Here is a 14,124-nt window from a genome sequence, read left to right on the forward strand (position 1 = left end):
ACCCAGCAATGATACAACCAAGTCAAACGATAATGGGCTAGTTTAGCAATTTTTAATGTATAGTTCAACTCACTTCCAGTATAGTGGTGGCCATTCACAGATCTTCCAATATTTATCAATGTGTCTATTTTCTTCACAATTCTTTCAATACTTGTTAGTTTCATTTTTGGGGTGATTTTTGCCCCTGGTGGTTGAGGTATAATCTGAGTTGCTTTAATTTATATTTCTCAAATTATTGTTGATTTGGAACATTTTTTTTTCCTCTTAAGTGGCTCCAATTTATCATTTATTAATAGAAAAATCTTATTTGTAGCAATTCCTTTTATATTTTGGAAATTAAATCCTTATCAAGAGAAAAATGCAATTATTTTTGTTCCAGGTAACTGCTTCCCTTTTAAACTTAAATTGCTAAATGTTAATGCAAAAACTTTTCATTTCTATGAAATCTATGATTTTTCACAGAATTCCTTGTTTGGTAATGAATTTTTCTCCCACCAATATATTTGATAATTTTCTCCATTTTTCCATATTTTGTTTACTATTTGTCCTTTTATATCTGGAAGCTTTTATATCTTGCAGCTTATCTTTGATGGTCTATATCTAATTTCTTCTACACAACTATTCAATATTCCCAGTTGTTTTTGCCATAAAGTGAGTTGTTAGATCAGTTAGGATCTTTATGCTTATGGAATATCAGAGTAGAGGTATTATACATGCCTCCTAAATGTGGCTGAAAGCAAATTTAAAATGTAGTCAGGAATTAACAAAATAAACACAGTGGAAGACAGATACCATTAATAAATAGTTTTCAAAGTCAATATGAAGGCATTAGGGAGCCTTATGTATGGGTTAGTAGCCCTCAGTTCTAAATTTGGTACCACTACAGTAGAATATTAGAAACATTTGTTTCCATATGCCATACACTTAATCTGTTCATGGGTTTGATCTAGTTTTTAACCAGTAACAAACTTTTTAATAATTTCAACTTTGTAATATAGTTTTTGCTTTCTGGTTGTAGTTTGTTGTATTTATAAAAAAAAAAAAAAAAAAAAAAGAATGGAAACTAAAGGAATGCTCATCAACTAATGAATATCAGTTGTTACATGAATGTGATGGAACACTATTGTGCTTTAAGAAATGAGGAAACAACAAGATGTGGAAAAATGTGAACCTAAGGTAAAGTAAGTAGAACAAGAACAATTTATATCAATTTGATAAAACGGAAAATTTTTGAGAATGTTTATAAGTTGAATTAAATTAGCAGAATCAGAATAATTTCCATAATATTATCAAAGCAAACACCTCCAAATATTGTAAAAACTATGATCAATGCAATGACTATTCACGATTTCAGCGGAACTATGAAGAAAGAAGCTATCCCTTAGAGATGACAGATTTAACTAAAGGGAAAGGGACCTGTATGTGCCAAAATGTTTGTGGCAGCCCTTTTTGTAGTGGCCAGAAACTGAAAGATGAATGGATGTCCATCAATTGGAGAATGGTTGGGTAAATTATGGTATATGAAGGTTATGGAATATTATTGCTCTGTAAGAAATGACCAGCAGGAGGAATACAGAGAGGCTTGGAGAGACTTACATCAACTGATGCTGAGTGAAATGAGCAGAACCAGAAGATCATTATATATTTCAACAAATGGATATTTTAAATATAGAGAAGATCTAAATCAGATCCAATTGATCAATGATGGACAGAATCAACTACACCCAGAGAAAGAACACTGGGAAATGAGTGTAAACTGTTTCATTTTTGTTTTTCTTTCCAGGTTATTTTTACCTTCTGAATCCAATTCTTCCTTAGCAACAACAACAAAAAATTCAGTTCTGCACACATATATTGTATCTAGGATATACTATAAGATATTTAATATGTATAGGAATGCCTGCCATCTAGGGGAAGGGATGGAGAGAAGGAGGGGAAAAACTCGGAACAGAAGGGAGTGCAAGGAATAATATTGTAAAAAATTACCTATACTTATGTACTGTCAAAAAAAAAAAAGTTATAATTATAAAATTAATTTTAAAACGAAAAAAAAAAAGAGATGATGGATTTAAGATGCAAAATAATACAGATATTTTTATGCAGCCACTAAGGGAATCTGTTCTAACTATGCCTATTTGTTACAAGAATTTTTTTTTTCATTTTTTTTCATCCAGCGGGAACTGGAGGACATGTATTTCACTTATTTTTTTTAATTAGAAAGTGGTATGAGGAGTCAGTTGCTACAGATGTGAAAGGTTCCATTTATTTTCAAACGAGGCTACCGAATTATCAGTTTTAATTTTTCTACTTTTGTCACAAGAAACCTCTCAAAGTGAATGTAATCTGAATATAATAAAATATATTAATAGACCATCAGAAAGAAAAAATATTTAGCAATTAACAAATCACTGGCTGAATTACAGATACAAGTTAGATTTCTCTTTTTATATTCCCCTTGGCATACCCCTAGTTCCATCTACTCTATTTGAAATTTCATTTTTAAGCTCAAAAGAGCCTCGGTAACTAAGAGCTCATTATTTTGGTCCATCCTGATGACGCCCTATTGGAAATCAGAAGCACCGATTTAAGGCAAAAGAGGTTCGAGCTAAAGATCATCTGAGCGTTGATATTACACAGCTACACAAAAGCTTTCGGAATCCTTATCCTTCTTCCAGGCTCACGGACGACCTTCTCCACAAACATCTCCCCCCCTTCCTCCAGCAGTAAGAGTTCCCTCTTCGGATTTGGTCTTGGCCACAACCACTTCCTCCCTGCGTCCACGCAGTGATCCGCCGGTAACTAACCACAGACTTTTGTCAGTGGCCGCCTACGTACCACATTAATAAATGGCATTAATTTGACGCTTTCAGTTTGCACGGCACTTTATTCCGTGAGCTCCGGGGAGGCAGGCCCTACAAGCTCTATGACTTTTATATGTAGCTAGGAGAGACTGAGACTAGAGTTTAAGTGGTTGCCCACGATCACGCAGCCAAGAGTCAAGTCTGATGTCCGACCCTAATTCCCCATTTCATACATACTGTGCAGGTAAATTGTGCGAGGGAAGCTAAGTGTTGTGCACATAATAGGCGCTTTTTAAACCGTTTGTTAAAACCGAGTCAGTCAGGACCCCCAGCTCCTCTAACCGGGGCGAGGGAGCCCTAAGAGAGCGGAATGCGGCCCCCGCCCCGCCGCGGTCCCGCCCTCACCCTCGGCCAGCAGCGCCGTGCACACGGAGATGAAAACGATGAGAAGGGTGTCCGCGAACATGGTGCTCATCCTGCGCCGCGGTTCCCGCTCTCCAAGCCCCCCCGGAGGGGGCGGGGAAACACCTGCGGCGGCTCAGGAAAGGGTGCAGATCTTCAGGTGACGGCGACCACCCGCGCGAATACGGCGACACCCCGAAAGTCTAGAAGACTCACTTCCGCTTCCGGCTCACGGAGCCGGATCCACGAGGAAAGACGGAAGAAGAGGAGACCGAGGTAGAGGAAAGGGAGGGGGAAAGGCTGGGCGAGAAAGGCAGCCAATCAGAGAGCGATTCGTGGTAAAGCAGTCCGGAGAGATCTCGCGGGATTTCAGAGAGCGTCCGCTTCGAAAGGTTTAGCTTGCTTCCGGTGTCCGTGCTGTGCTCTAGGTTGCCTTCGCCCTCCACATGACTCCTCCCCTCCCTCAGTTTCTCGTGCGCGTCTCTGCTTCCCTTTCTCCAGCAAGGTTCCTAATCATATCCCTTAAAGATCATGGAGTCCTCTCCTCTCACTTTATAGGGAGAAAACCGAGGCCCATCGAGTGAAGTAACCCCGGAAGTTAATGACAGACCACGACCAGAAATTGGGGCCGCCGGACCCTCAGACGGGGCTCCCTCTTTGGTTGTGAAGCGCTTAGCGCAGGGCCCCGCCCTAATGGGCGTTTGACAAATGTTGCTTCCCTCCCTTCCTTCCTCCTCCCGTTTTAAACCGGATGCCCCTTGGGCACTCAACTGGTGAAGCCTTTTTAGAATAATATTTTTTAAATGCATAAAATTAAAAGGAAAAAAAAAACACAAGATTATAGAGGAAACCAATTGTATTGAAATAGCCATTCGTGGGTATATGTATGTTGTGTTTACATGCGCGTGCACGTATGTACATGGCTAAACCTCTCTATATAGTCACATCCGGGTAAGTGTGCATATTTATAGACAGAAGGAGGTCACGAACTCCAGTTTAACAACTCTAGATTGTCAATGAATAGTCACGCAAGGTTTGGATACATTTGTTTAGCAGCATTTATGACTTTGTAGAGCGTGGAGTTAAGAAGACCGGCGAAGGGGTTCTCAAACTACAGCCCGCTTAGGACGTTTATGGGGGGGAGGGGGGAGGCCCTTATGGCAAATGGGCTGAGGGGCGGAGTTTTAGTATACTCCGGCCCTCTCACAGTCTGAGGGACTGTGAACTGGCCCCTATTTAAAAAGTGGGAGGACCACTGGGGTATTATTTTACTTCTTTGAGGTATGAAGTTGTGAAAACGCTCAGCTTGTTAGTGGGAGAACACTGAAGAAAGAAAAAGATCTCTGTAAAAGTAGATCTAGAAGCCAAAGTGGAAAAAGAAGGAAGGGGAATAGTGACATCATTCCTAGAAAAGTCAGTAGGCGGGAAATGTAGTTGGTTTGGGAGGGGAATGGGAAGAAAAAATGTTCGCTATATATTTTAGGTGATAGTGGGTCATCCTGGTTCCGTTGCAAATTGGCAATAAAAGACTACAACAAAGAGTTTAGAGTTGGGAGATTTATCTTTTTATTTAGATATTTGTAGCAATATTAACGGCTTACAGAGATGCAGAAAGTATGAGTAGCTTAACACAAAAGCAAATTTGATCTTGTAGACATCACTGACACTGACAGATCCATGACTGAAATATGGTTCTTAGACTTTTTATCTTATTCAAAAGAAGAATAAGGTTTGTTTTTTTGGGGGGAGGTATAGAAATAAATATTGAACAGATAAAGCTACATATATACCTGTAACAATCATTTTGGTGAAAATCAAGTGGAAGGGAAACAAAAGTGATAGTTATTGCAATATATATTATAGATCACCGGCACAAAAGATTTAGGAAAAAGCTTATAAACCTGTCATGGAAATGACCTAACAGTGAGAAGAGATTTCCGTTTTACACAAACTGCAGAAATTTTCTCTCTGGTAAGAGTAGCTAGTGATTTCCTGACTTGCTTAAATAATAGCTGCCTCGTCTTTGAAAAAGATGGAGAAAACAAGGACATGGTGTCTGAATTGTAAATGATGCAAACTTTAGGAAGAGACGACCATTCCATCTATGAATTTGTTCACAGAGAGAATGAAAACTATATATAATTTGCTTGTCTACCCTAAGAGTTTTAGTGAAAACAAATATTAAAGAATTTGTTTCATCCTTGCTTATTTAGCATAGTGGGTATATAAGAAATGCTTTTTATTTTTAATTGAGTTATGAGAAAAGATGTTTGGGGTGAAGAAGAATGCACCTGAGGAGAAGTTATCTCCTTTTCAACTGTCTCATTCCCTTTGCTGCATTCGAGTTGAAAAGACTGTCCAATAACATTAGGACCCAAGTCTTTTGTACTTGATTGTAAGACTGTTATTTGAAAGTGCCATGAAATATAGCTCAACCTTGTTAGAACCCTCTCTTCCCAGAATCAGGCGGAGTCAGGATAATCAAAAGTCTTTATTCTTGGTCTTTTGCTGTCTTGGTCAGGGGATTAGATCTAGCAATCTCCACACCTCCTCCCTCTCTCTCCCAAGCCAGCAGAATGAATCAATTTCCTCCTCCTACTCCACCCATTCATGTCAATTCCCCTCTTTTGTCCACACCCACCAATCTAGTCAGCACAGAACAACTGGGGAGGGTCATCCTTCAAACAAGTTAATAGAGAACAGTCCAATTGGCAATTAGTCTCAAGTGCTCCATTATCCAAGTGCCTTTGCTCAGTTCTAGCCCTTTACACATCCTGATAACAGGATCTTGTGCTATATCTTTCTCTAGCCCATCTCTGGCTAGACATCCTATTCCACTCAGCTTTGTCATCTCAGTTCCCTCTGATGTCCCTTCCTGTTGCTCCTTGCAGTTACCATTCTGATCTCAAACCTTAAAATCTTATAGTAGTAAAACACTTCAGCTATTACCCAATCCAACTCTTACCTGAACCCCTTTTCAATATTTTTTATAATTGGCCAACTATTAAAGTTCTCCAAGGGTTGATAAGTCTCATCCTGCTTTTTAGATAGATCAGTTTTGAAAAGAAAAAAAAGTCATTAATTTTATTGTTTTAGACATTTTCAGAAATTTTTAGGTTTCAAAAGTATAGCTTTAAATTTTTTGACCAAAATATTTCTTAAAATAAGTTTAATTTCTTTTTATGGAACAACACTTCAAGCAGAAAATGAAAACTGAACTAAGTCTTTTCTTTTCCAGGGTAAGCATCCCCAGATGCTAAATGACAGCGGAACTAGTAATGGGTGGTCATCTATAGTTACTTGATTGGGAGGCTCACACAGTAAAACTAATCAATCAGAAATTTCTTAAAGAGCTTAGAATCATAAAGGGAAAGGGGGGAAGGAAATTGTGTGTTGCCCAAAAGAGTTTTATATCAAGCTATTATAGCATGGTTTTGTCATTTTTTTCTACAGTTAAGATTTATTGAAAGTTCATTTTATGTAGGGTATTATCATAGACTTTGAGGTAATAAGGAATTAGAGACTGTAGACTCTTATTACAGCAGTCATTTGTTTCTCTGACCTTGCAGAAATCATTTAATTCTTTGGACCCATTTTCTCAGCTGTTAAAGAAGAGGTTTAAATTAAATTAATTCTTAGATCTTTTGCAATTCAAAATACATGATCTTCTGATCCTCTTTAAAACAGATTCCTGATTGACAACTATAGGTAGTCACTGCTAAGACAAGATAGTCAAGTACTAAGGCATGAAAAATCTTCTTTTAGTCAGTACTATAGAAACTATGCCATTCTTATCCTCCATTTTTCATCCAGCCTCCCTTTTTAACTCTTTTCACTGCACAGCAGAAAATCTTGTCATTATATCATTTATTTCATATTATTTGATACCATTTCTAATACTATGCCTAATTTTACATTAATTTACTTTTAGATTAATGTCTCCTTGATTTTTTTTATAGATCTCAAAACTAGAAAGGCCTTCAAGGGTCATCTAATCCATCCTTACCTGAATAGGAATTCCTGTTTCAATATAGCTAACAAGTCATCATACAGCCTCACTTTGGGATCTCAGGTAAGGGTGAAACCACTACTTCTGGAGGCAGTTAATTTCATTTTTGGCTAGCTCTAATTGTTAGGAACTTTCTTATGATGAGTCAAAAGTTTTCTCTGTAATTGCTATCTATTGTAACTAGTTCTGCAAAATTAGGTTGGGCAGAATTCAAATTTCTTTTTACATGACAACTCTCTAGCTACTTGAAGACAATTGTCATGTATGATAATAGTATTATCTTGGTAATAATAATAGCTAAATATTCCCACTTCCTTCACCTGACCCTATGGACTCTCTGATAGGATCTGGGAAAGCCCTTTTCTAAATATAAAAATATATGAGATGATATGTCTACGTTCAAAGAGCCATACTTAGTAAATTAGTAGAGATGAGAAATACAAATTAATACAAAGCAGAATATTAATGATATAAGCATATCATCATACAACTTCAGAGGAAGCAGGAATCATTTCTAATTGATGTAACCAGGGGAATCTTTGTAGAGGAGATGGCATTTGAGTTTAAACTTGAAAAATGTACTGAATTTCTATTGTTGAAGATGGGGTAGTCATTCTAAGATAAGGAATCAATAAAACAAACACTAAGCATTGTCTATATTCTTTGCAGTGTGTAAGAGGAGTTGTTGGAGAGAATACAAATATAAAAATGTAACAATCCTTATCCACAAGGAGTATACATTTTACTAGGGGCAATTGAGAATGTCTACAAGTGCATAAATACAATATATATACAAAACAATTTTACAAATTTATTAAAATGAGGGAATCAAGAAAGGCCTCTTAAAGGAATTGCACTTGAGTTGTTCCTTAATCTACAGGGTTTAAAGAGGTGGAATTGAGGAGAGAGACTATTCCAGGTTCTGAAGACAGACTTTGCAAAGACATGCAGGTAAGAGGTTATCTTATGTAGTGATTGGGTTAGTATCCTGAATATCTTAGAATCAGCCAGAATCAGGATAAGCAAAAGTCTTTATTCTTGCACTTTTGGAGTTGCAGTCAGGGGAATAGATATAGGAATCTCCACACCTCCTTTTTCTCTCTCCACCACCAAAGAATGATCCCCATTGATTTACACACATATCTAGGTATCTAGGTTATATTGTAGCACCTGTAAAATATATGGGATTGCCTGTCATCTAGGGGAGGGAGTAGAGGGAGGGAGGGGATAATTTGGAAAAATGAATACAAGGGATAATGTTATTAAAAAAAAATTACTTATGCATATATACTGTCAAAAAAAATTTATAATTATAAAATAAAATAAAAAAAAGAATAATCCCCATTGTCCTAGTCCACCCTCTGATCCCTCACACTTCTCCACCCACAGATCCAGCCATCACAGAATAGTTGGGTAGGGTCATTCTCCAAGCATATGTTAATAGATATTGTCCAATTGATAATTAGCCTCAATTACTTGGCTATTCAAACGCATCTCCATTTCAGCACTTTACATCTCCAGATTTCTTTTGTTTTAGAACACAGGTGGTCACACCATCCCAGACTTTTCAGGGAGGTGAGAACCCCCAAAAGAAGGTGATCACAGCCCTCCCTGACTTCTCAGGAAAGGATGTGAAAACACCGAAAAGGAGGTGATTACACTACCCCTCTCCCCCCACTTCTGAGGAAGGGAGGTGAAAGCACTAAAAAGGAGATAATCACACCCTCCCTGACATCTTAGGAAGAGAGATGAAAAGCACCAAAGGGAAGTGGGGATTGCTAGCAGGTTTCTGGGCTGAAGGGTCTTATTAGAAACAGGTATGCACAAACCCATCAGCATGGGAGGTATTACACAAGCACATAACAGTAAAGCACAGGCTATAAGTGATGACTCTCCCCACAGCTAGTGCAAGCTCACTGTGTTGTAACAAACATGAATTGTACATCAAGTAGTGATATAACAAACAATATAAATCAACATGGTCTTGTAAAAGATTTCCAGAAGTCCTAAAAGAAGAGTATATAAACATCAGTCACACATACACCTTCTTCAGCAGCCAAGAGACAGTCCAAAATCAATCTATTATCCATTGCTTCACATGTCAGGGAATCCAATGATCCCCACAAATTTTTGAAGTCCTGCAGCAGTCTTTTTATATGTTAGGGAATTCAATGATTCCTATAGGTTTTGAAGTCCTGCAATAGTCTTATTATTTCTCAGAAAATCCAATAATTCCTAAGGGCTTTCAATTCCTACAACAGTTTTATCATGTCTCAGAGAATCCAATGATTCTTGAGGGTTTTGAAGTCAAACAATTTTTGATGTTCATGAGTCAAATGCCATAACTGCTGTGCTCTTTCAGTGGTGGGCACAGTCAGCGCTGTAACCACTCGATGTTTCTTGGTTCTTCTCCTTTGTTTCAAGGGGTCTGCTCCATCTCTCCCCAATGGACAAGGTGAATATGGCTCATTGGCACTCATCTGATTCCTTCTCCATCTGTGGAAATACAAGCAAACCCTCTCTGCCAAGCAGTTAACCCATCTGGTCCCTTCCATTCACAAGGGAATGCTCTCTCCATTCTTTCTGATCTCTCCACATCACCTGGCAATTATCTAAGGACAGTGGAATTGCTTGCATTGGACATTGCCCTTCTAGTGGGTTATAAAACCTGTTTGCTGGAGCCAGTGCATCTTTGTCAAAGATTAAGAAGTTAATAGTATAAAGGGAAAGATTTAGAAGTTCTCTAGGGTTACCTGTGGCTCTCCCTTTCTTTTGTTTTAGGAAGAGCATTTTAATGTCTCTTTTTCCTCTCTACTATTGCCTGTCCTTGAGGATTAAAGGGTATGCCAGTGATGTGTAAAATCTTATACTGTGCCCAAAAGTGTGAAAAATATTTAGAAGTATATGCAGGTCCATTGTCTGTTTTTATTGCTTGTGGTACACCCATAATTGCAAATGCTTGTATAAGGAATTCAGTGACCACTAGGGCTTTCTCTTTTTGCTGCTGGTATTGCAAAAGTGAATCCTGAAAAGGTGTCTACCACAACAGACGACCAAAAGATTTATTTATTTATTAATTTTTAAGTTTTATAATTATAACATTTTTTGACAGTACATATACATAGGTAATTTTTTTTTTTTACAACATTATCCCTTGTACTCCCTTCTGTTCCAAATTTTCCCCTCCTTCCCTCCACTCCCTCCCCTAGATAGCAGGCATTTCCATACATATTAAATATGTTATGGTATATCCTAGGTACAATATATATGTGCAGAAATGAATTTTGTTGTTATTGTTATTGTTGCAAATTAAGAATTGGTTTTGGAAGGTAAAAATAACCTGGGTAGAAAAACAAAAAATGCTAACAGTTTACATTCATTTCCCAGTGTTTCTTCTCTGGGTGTAGCTGATTCTGTCCATCATTGATCAATTGGAATTGGATTAGCTCTTCTCTATTTTGAAGATATCCACTTCCATCAGAACACATCCTCATAATAGTATTGTTATTGAAGTGTATAATGATCTCCTAGTTCTGCTCATTTCACTCAGCAGACCAAAAGATTTATAATGGATCATATCCCATTTGCCAAATTTCATTAGGTCTCAAACCACAAGGGATCTACCTTGGAGAGAGTAGGAGCGTGGAAAAAAAAGACAAGCTGGACAGGCTTTTACTATGCTCCTAGCTTCTTCTCTTGTTATTCCAAATTGTAAACATAAAGCTTGAGCAGCCTGATGATATTTAAAATGAGATTCTTGGGCTTCTTGAAATAAAAGAGTATTGGCCAACATAGTTAGAAGGCTATCTGCCTTTGAAATACCATCAAAAATAGGACCTGGAAGTCCACTATGAGAGTGGACATACAAGATATAAATCTTAACCTGGATGCTTTCTCACTTGCTCTTAAAGTTCCTTAAAGAGCTGATATATATTTGAGCTAGAATGATAGCATACAATTAATTCTGCTGAGTGGACTGAAAAAGAGTTCTGACTACTCTCTTTATAGTTAAGTCATGCGAGTATATAGCACAAACATGTTTGGATGCATCTGTAAAAATAGTTGGTCCTTTAAGAGGAACTTTAGAAACCTTTTGTTCAAGAATCCATCGCTAATTATGTAGCAGTCTGGTTATCTTTAATGGAGACCAGTGTGTAAAATTTGGAGCCATGGCTAATAAAATTTGCTACTCTGAGATGGTTTCACAGCACACATTAACTTGTGCATTAGTATAAAAGTTGTATATCTTGTCAGGTCTTATCCTAGATAATTGTACTGCTCCCTTAATTGCCTTTAATAAAATTCTAGCCACAAGCCCTGGGTAAGGAGTAAGGCTTTGTTCTGGTTGTGCTGGGAGGTTCACCCACTCTATCATACTATTTCCTTGATGAAGGACTGCTGTGGGTGCCTCTTTTGTAGCAAAAACTGATATTTCCAAGGGTTTTTCAGTGACTCTTTCAACCACATTGGATAAAGCCAGTTCAACTTCTATTCAAGCCTCTTGAGCTTCTTTTGTAAGCTGTCGTGGTGAGTTTAAAGCACTGTCTCCTCTTAAAATATCATATAATTGTTGCAATTGATAAGTAATCAAGCCTAACACTGGATACATCCATTGGATATCTCCTATCAATTTCTGGAAATCATTTAAGGTGCTTAGCTTCTCTGTTCTTAAGGAGAATTTTTGTACTGTAGGCACCTTAGGGTATACTTCATATCCTAAATATTGAAAAGGAGCATGTCTTTGAATTTTTTCTGGAGCTATGTGCAATTTGTAGTTCCTTAGTGTTTCTATGGTCTTTTGTAGACATGCTTCTAACATTTGCTCCTCAGGTGCACATCCCAATATATCATCCATGTAATATAATAACATTACTTTTGGAAATTCTTTTCTTATTGGAGTAAGAGCAACAGCAACATACATTTGACACATAGTAGAGCTGTTTTTCATTCCCTGTAGCAAAACTGTTCATTCATATCTTTTATAAGGCTCAGCTAAGTTAACACTAGGCACTGAAAAGGTTAATCTTTTTATATCCTCCCTATCCTTAATGTCTAACCAGAGAGGCCATTCTCTAGGCAACTGAGTAGGAGGTGGAAGTCCAGGTTGAAGAGTTCTCATAGTTTCTATCTGTTCATTTACCTTTCTTAAATCAGTCCACATCTTCCATTTCCAGATTTCTTTCTTACAACAAATACTGGGAAATTACAAGAACTTAGAGAAGATTGTAAATGTCCTTGGTCAAGTTGCTCCTGTACTGTACCTAATTAGGCTTGAATTTTATCGCTATCTAAGGACCACTGTTCTATCCACACTGGTGTATCAGTTTTCCATTAGATAGGAATAGGGGAAAGTGTTGGCAGGGCTTCAACAGCAGCCCTGCCTAAAAAACCCTGAAGTACTCACTTTTAACCCTAATTGTTGTAAAATGTCTCTTCCCCACAGATTGATAGGGATTTTTTCAACTATAAAAAGAGTAAAAACTTCTGTTTCACCTTCAAAAGTCCATCTCAAAGGGGTAACACTAACTTCAGCTGCTATTGATCCTCCTACACCAGACATGTAGGTGTCTACCTTAGTCTTTGGCCAGTGACTGGGCCAGTTGGCACCTCTAATGACTGTACAATCTGCACCTGTGTCTACCAATCCTTCTAATGGTATGCTATTTATATAGATAGTGAGCATAGGTTGGTCCGCTGTCACAGCTGCTGTCTAGTATATTCCTGGATTTTGCTGCTTAAAGTCAGAATCTGGGTGACTATCACCAGGTTGCTTATTAGGAGTCTGTATCAATAAACTTGATGCTACTACTTCTCCTGGTTGATAAGCACACATTGTCTACCTGTATTAGTGACTGGAATATTATCTACACATTCCCCAGTTTCCCACATCAGTGTATGGATGAATACTGTCTTGTAAGTGCTCTCAGAAGGTGAAATGGTACTGTGTCTGGAAGCAAGGGATCCATAGGCTGGAAAAGAACAGATTTCACCTCTCCAGGGAGTATCTAAGTTGTCCCAGCTGCATACAACTCTATCCTCTGCAAAGGTCTGGTCTAGCTCCTCTTGTCAGGATAAGCAAAAGTCCTTGCCCCACGTTGGGCGCCAAATGTAGCGAGCTGTCGTCTCCAGAAGCTGCCAGATCGCTCTCTGGGAAGAGATCTGCTGTGTCTACTCAAATCTCTCAGACAGATTCTTCTTCCTGTATCGAACCGTTGTCTCCAGGCAGTTGCTGTTAACTCTTGTCCAAAGAAGTGACTTCCCTTCCTGCAGAGAGCCCCGTCAAGCCTGATGCAATTCAGAGTCTTTCTCTTGAATCCTGGCTCTGAATCTCCTCCAACTCTTATCCTTCTTCAGGCCGATCTGCCCTCTGCGCCCAGTGCTGTCTCTTTTTATCCTCCCAGAGAATGGGCGTGGGATAATGCAAGGGCTTCTGGGAGGAACCACTTCAGCCAATGGGCTTGCTCCTTCTATCAAGTCAACCTGAGTTCTCACCTTGTAATTGTCCAGAAAACCTGAATTCTCACCTTGTCACTGTCCAGACAACCTCAGTTCTCACTTAGTAATCCTAACATCTCCCCCTTTCTTTTGATTTAGAACATAGGACAGTCATGACCTTGAAACATAAATCCATCAATATGGGAAGTATTACAGATAATTACATAAATGACCTTGAAACATAAATCCATCAATATGGGAAGTATTACCGATAATTACATAAATTACATAAGCATATAGTAACATAGTAACATAACGCATGCTAGAAGTATATAACATAATCAAATAATCATAAATTGAAAATTTATAAATGTCCATAAGTCCATTGTCCATTATTCTCATCTTGTGTGAGGAAGTCCAATGATTCCTGCTGGTTTTTAAAGTTCTTTAACAGTCTTCTTATTATCCATGCTCTTT

General features: G+C 38.1%; 2 protein-coding genes across 2 annotated transcripts in view; one reads left to right on the forward strand and one right to left on the reverse strand.

The window, feature by feature from the left end:
- The window catches only part of TMCO1 (transmembrane and coiled-coil domains 1), a 39,245-nt gene extending 35,377 nt beyond the window's left edge, over positions 1–3,868 (reverse strand). Inside the window, exon 1 of the mRNA XM_074266486.1 lies at positions 3,207–3,868. Within this exon, the coding sequence (XP_074122587.1) occupies positions 3,207–3,276 (70 nt within the window). The 5' untranslated portion in view covers positions 3,277–3,868. The remainder of the gene's footprint in view (positions 1–3,206) is intronic.
- UCK2 (uridine-cytidine kinase 2) overlaps positions 3,863–14,124 on the forward strand; it is a 128,603-nt gene continuing 118,341 nt past the window's right edge. The window contains exons 1-3 of the mRNA XM_074266485.1: positions 3,863–4,154; positions 7,163–7,275; positions 8,093–8,163. Of these exons, the coding sequence (XP_074122586.1) occupies positions 8,158–8,163 (6 nt within the window). The 5' untranslated portion in view covers positions 3,863–4,154; positions 7,163–7,275; positions 8,093–8,157. The remainder of the gene's footprint in view (positions 4,155–7,162; positions 7,276–8,092; positions 8,164–14,124) is intronic.

This window comes from Sminthopsis crassicaudata, chromosome 4, assembly GCF_048593235.1.
Source record: "Sminthopsis crassicaudata isolate SCR6 chromosome 4, ASM4859323v1, whole genome shotgun sequence".
NCBI classification, from domain to species: Eukaryota; Metazoa; Chordata; class Mammalia; order Dasyuromorphia; family Dasyuridae; genus Sminthopsis; species Sminthopsis crassicaudata.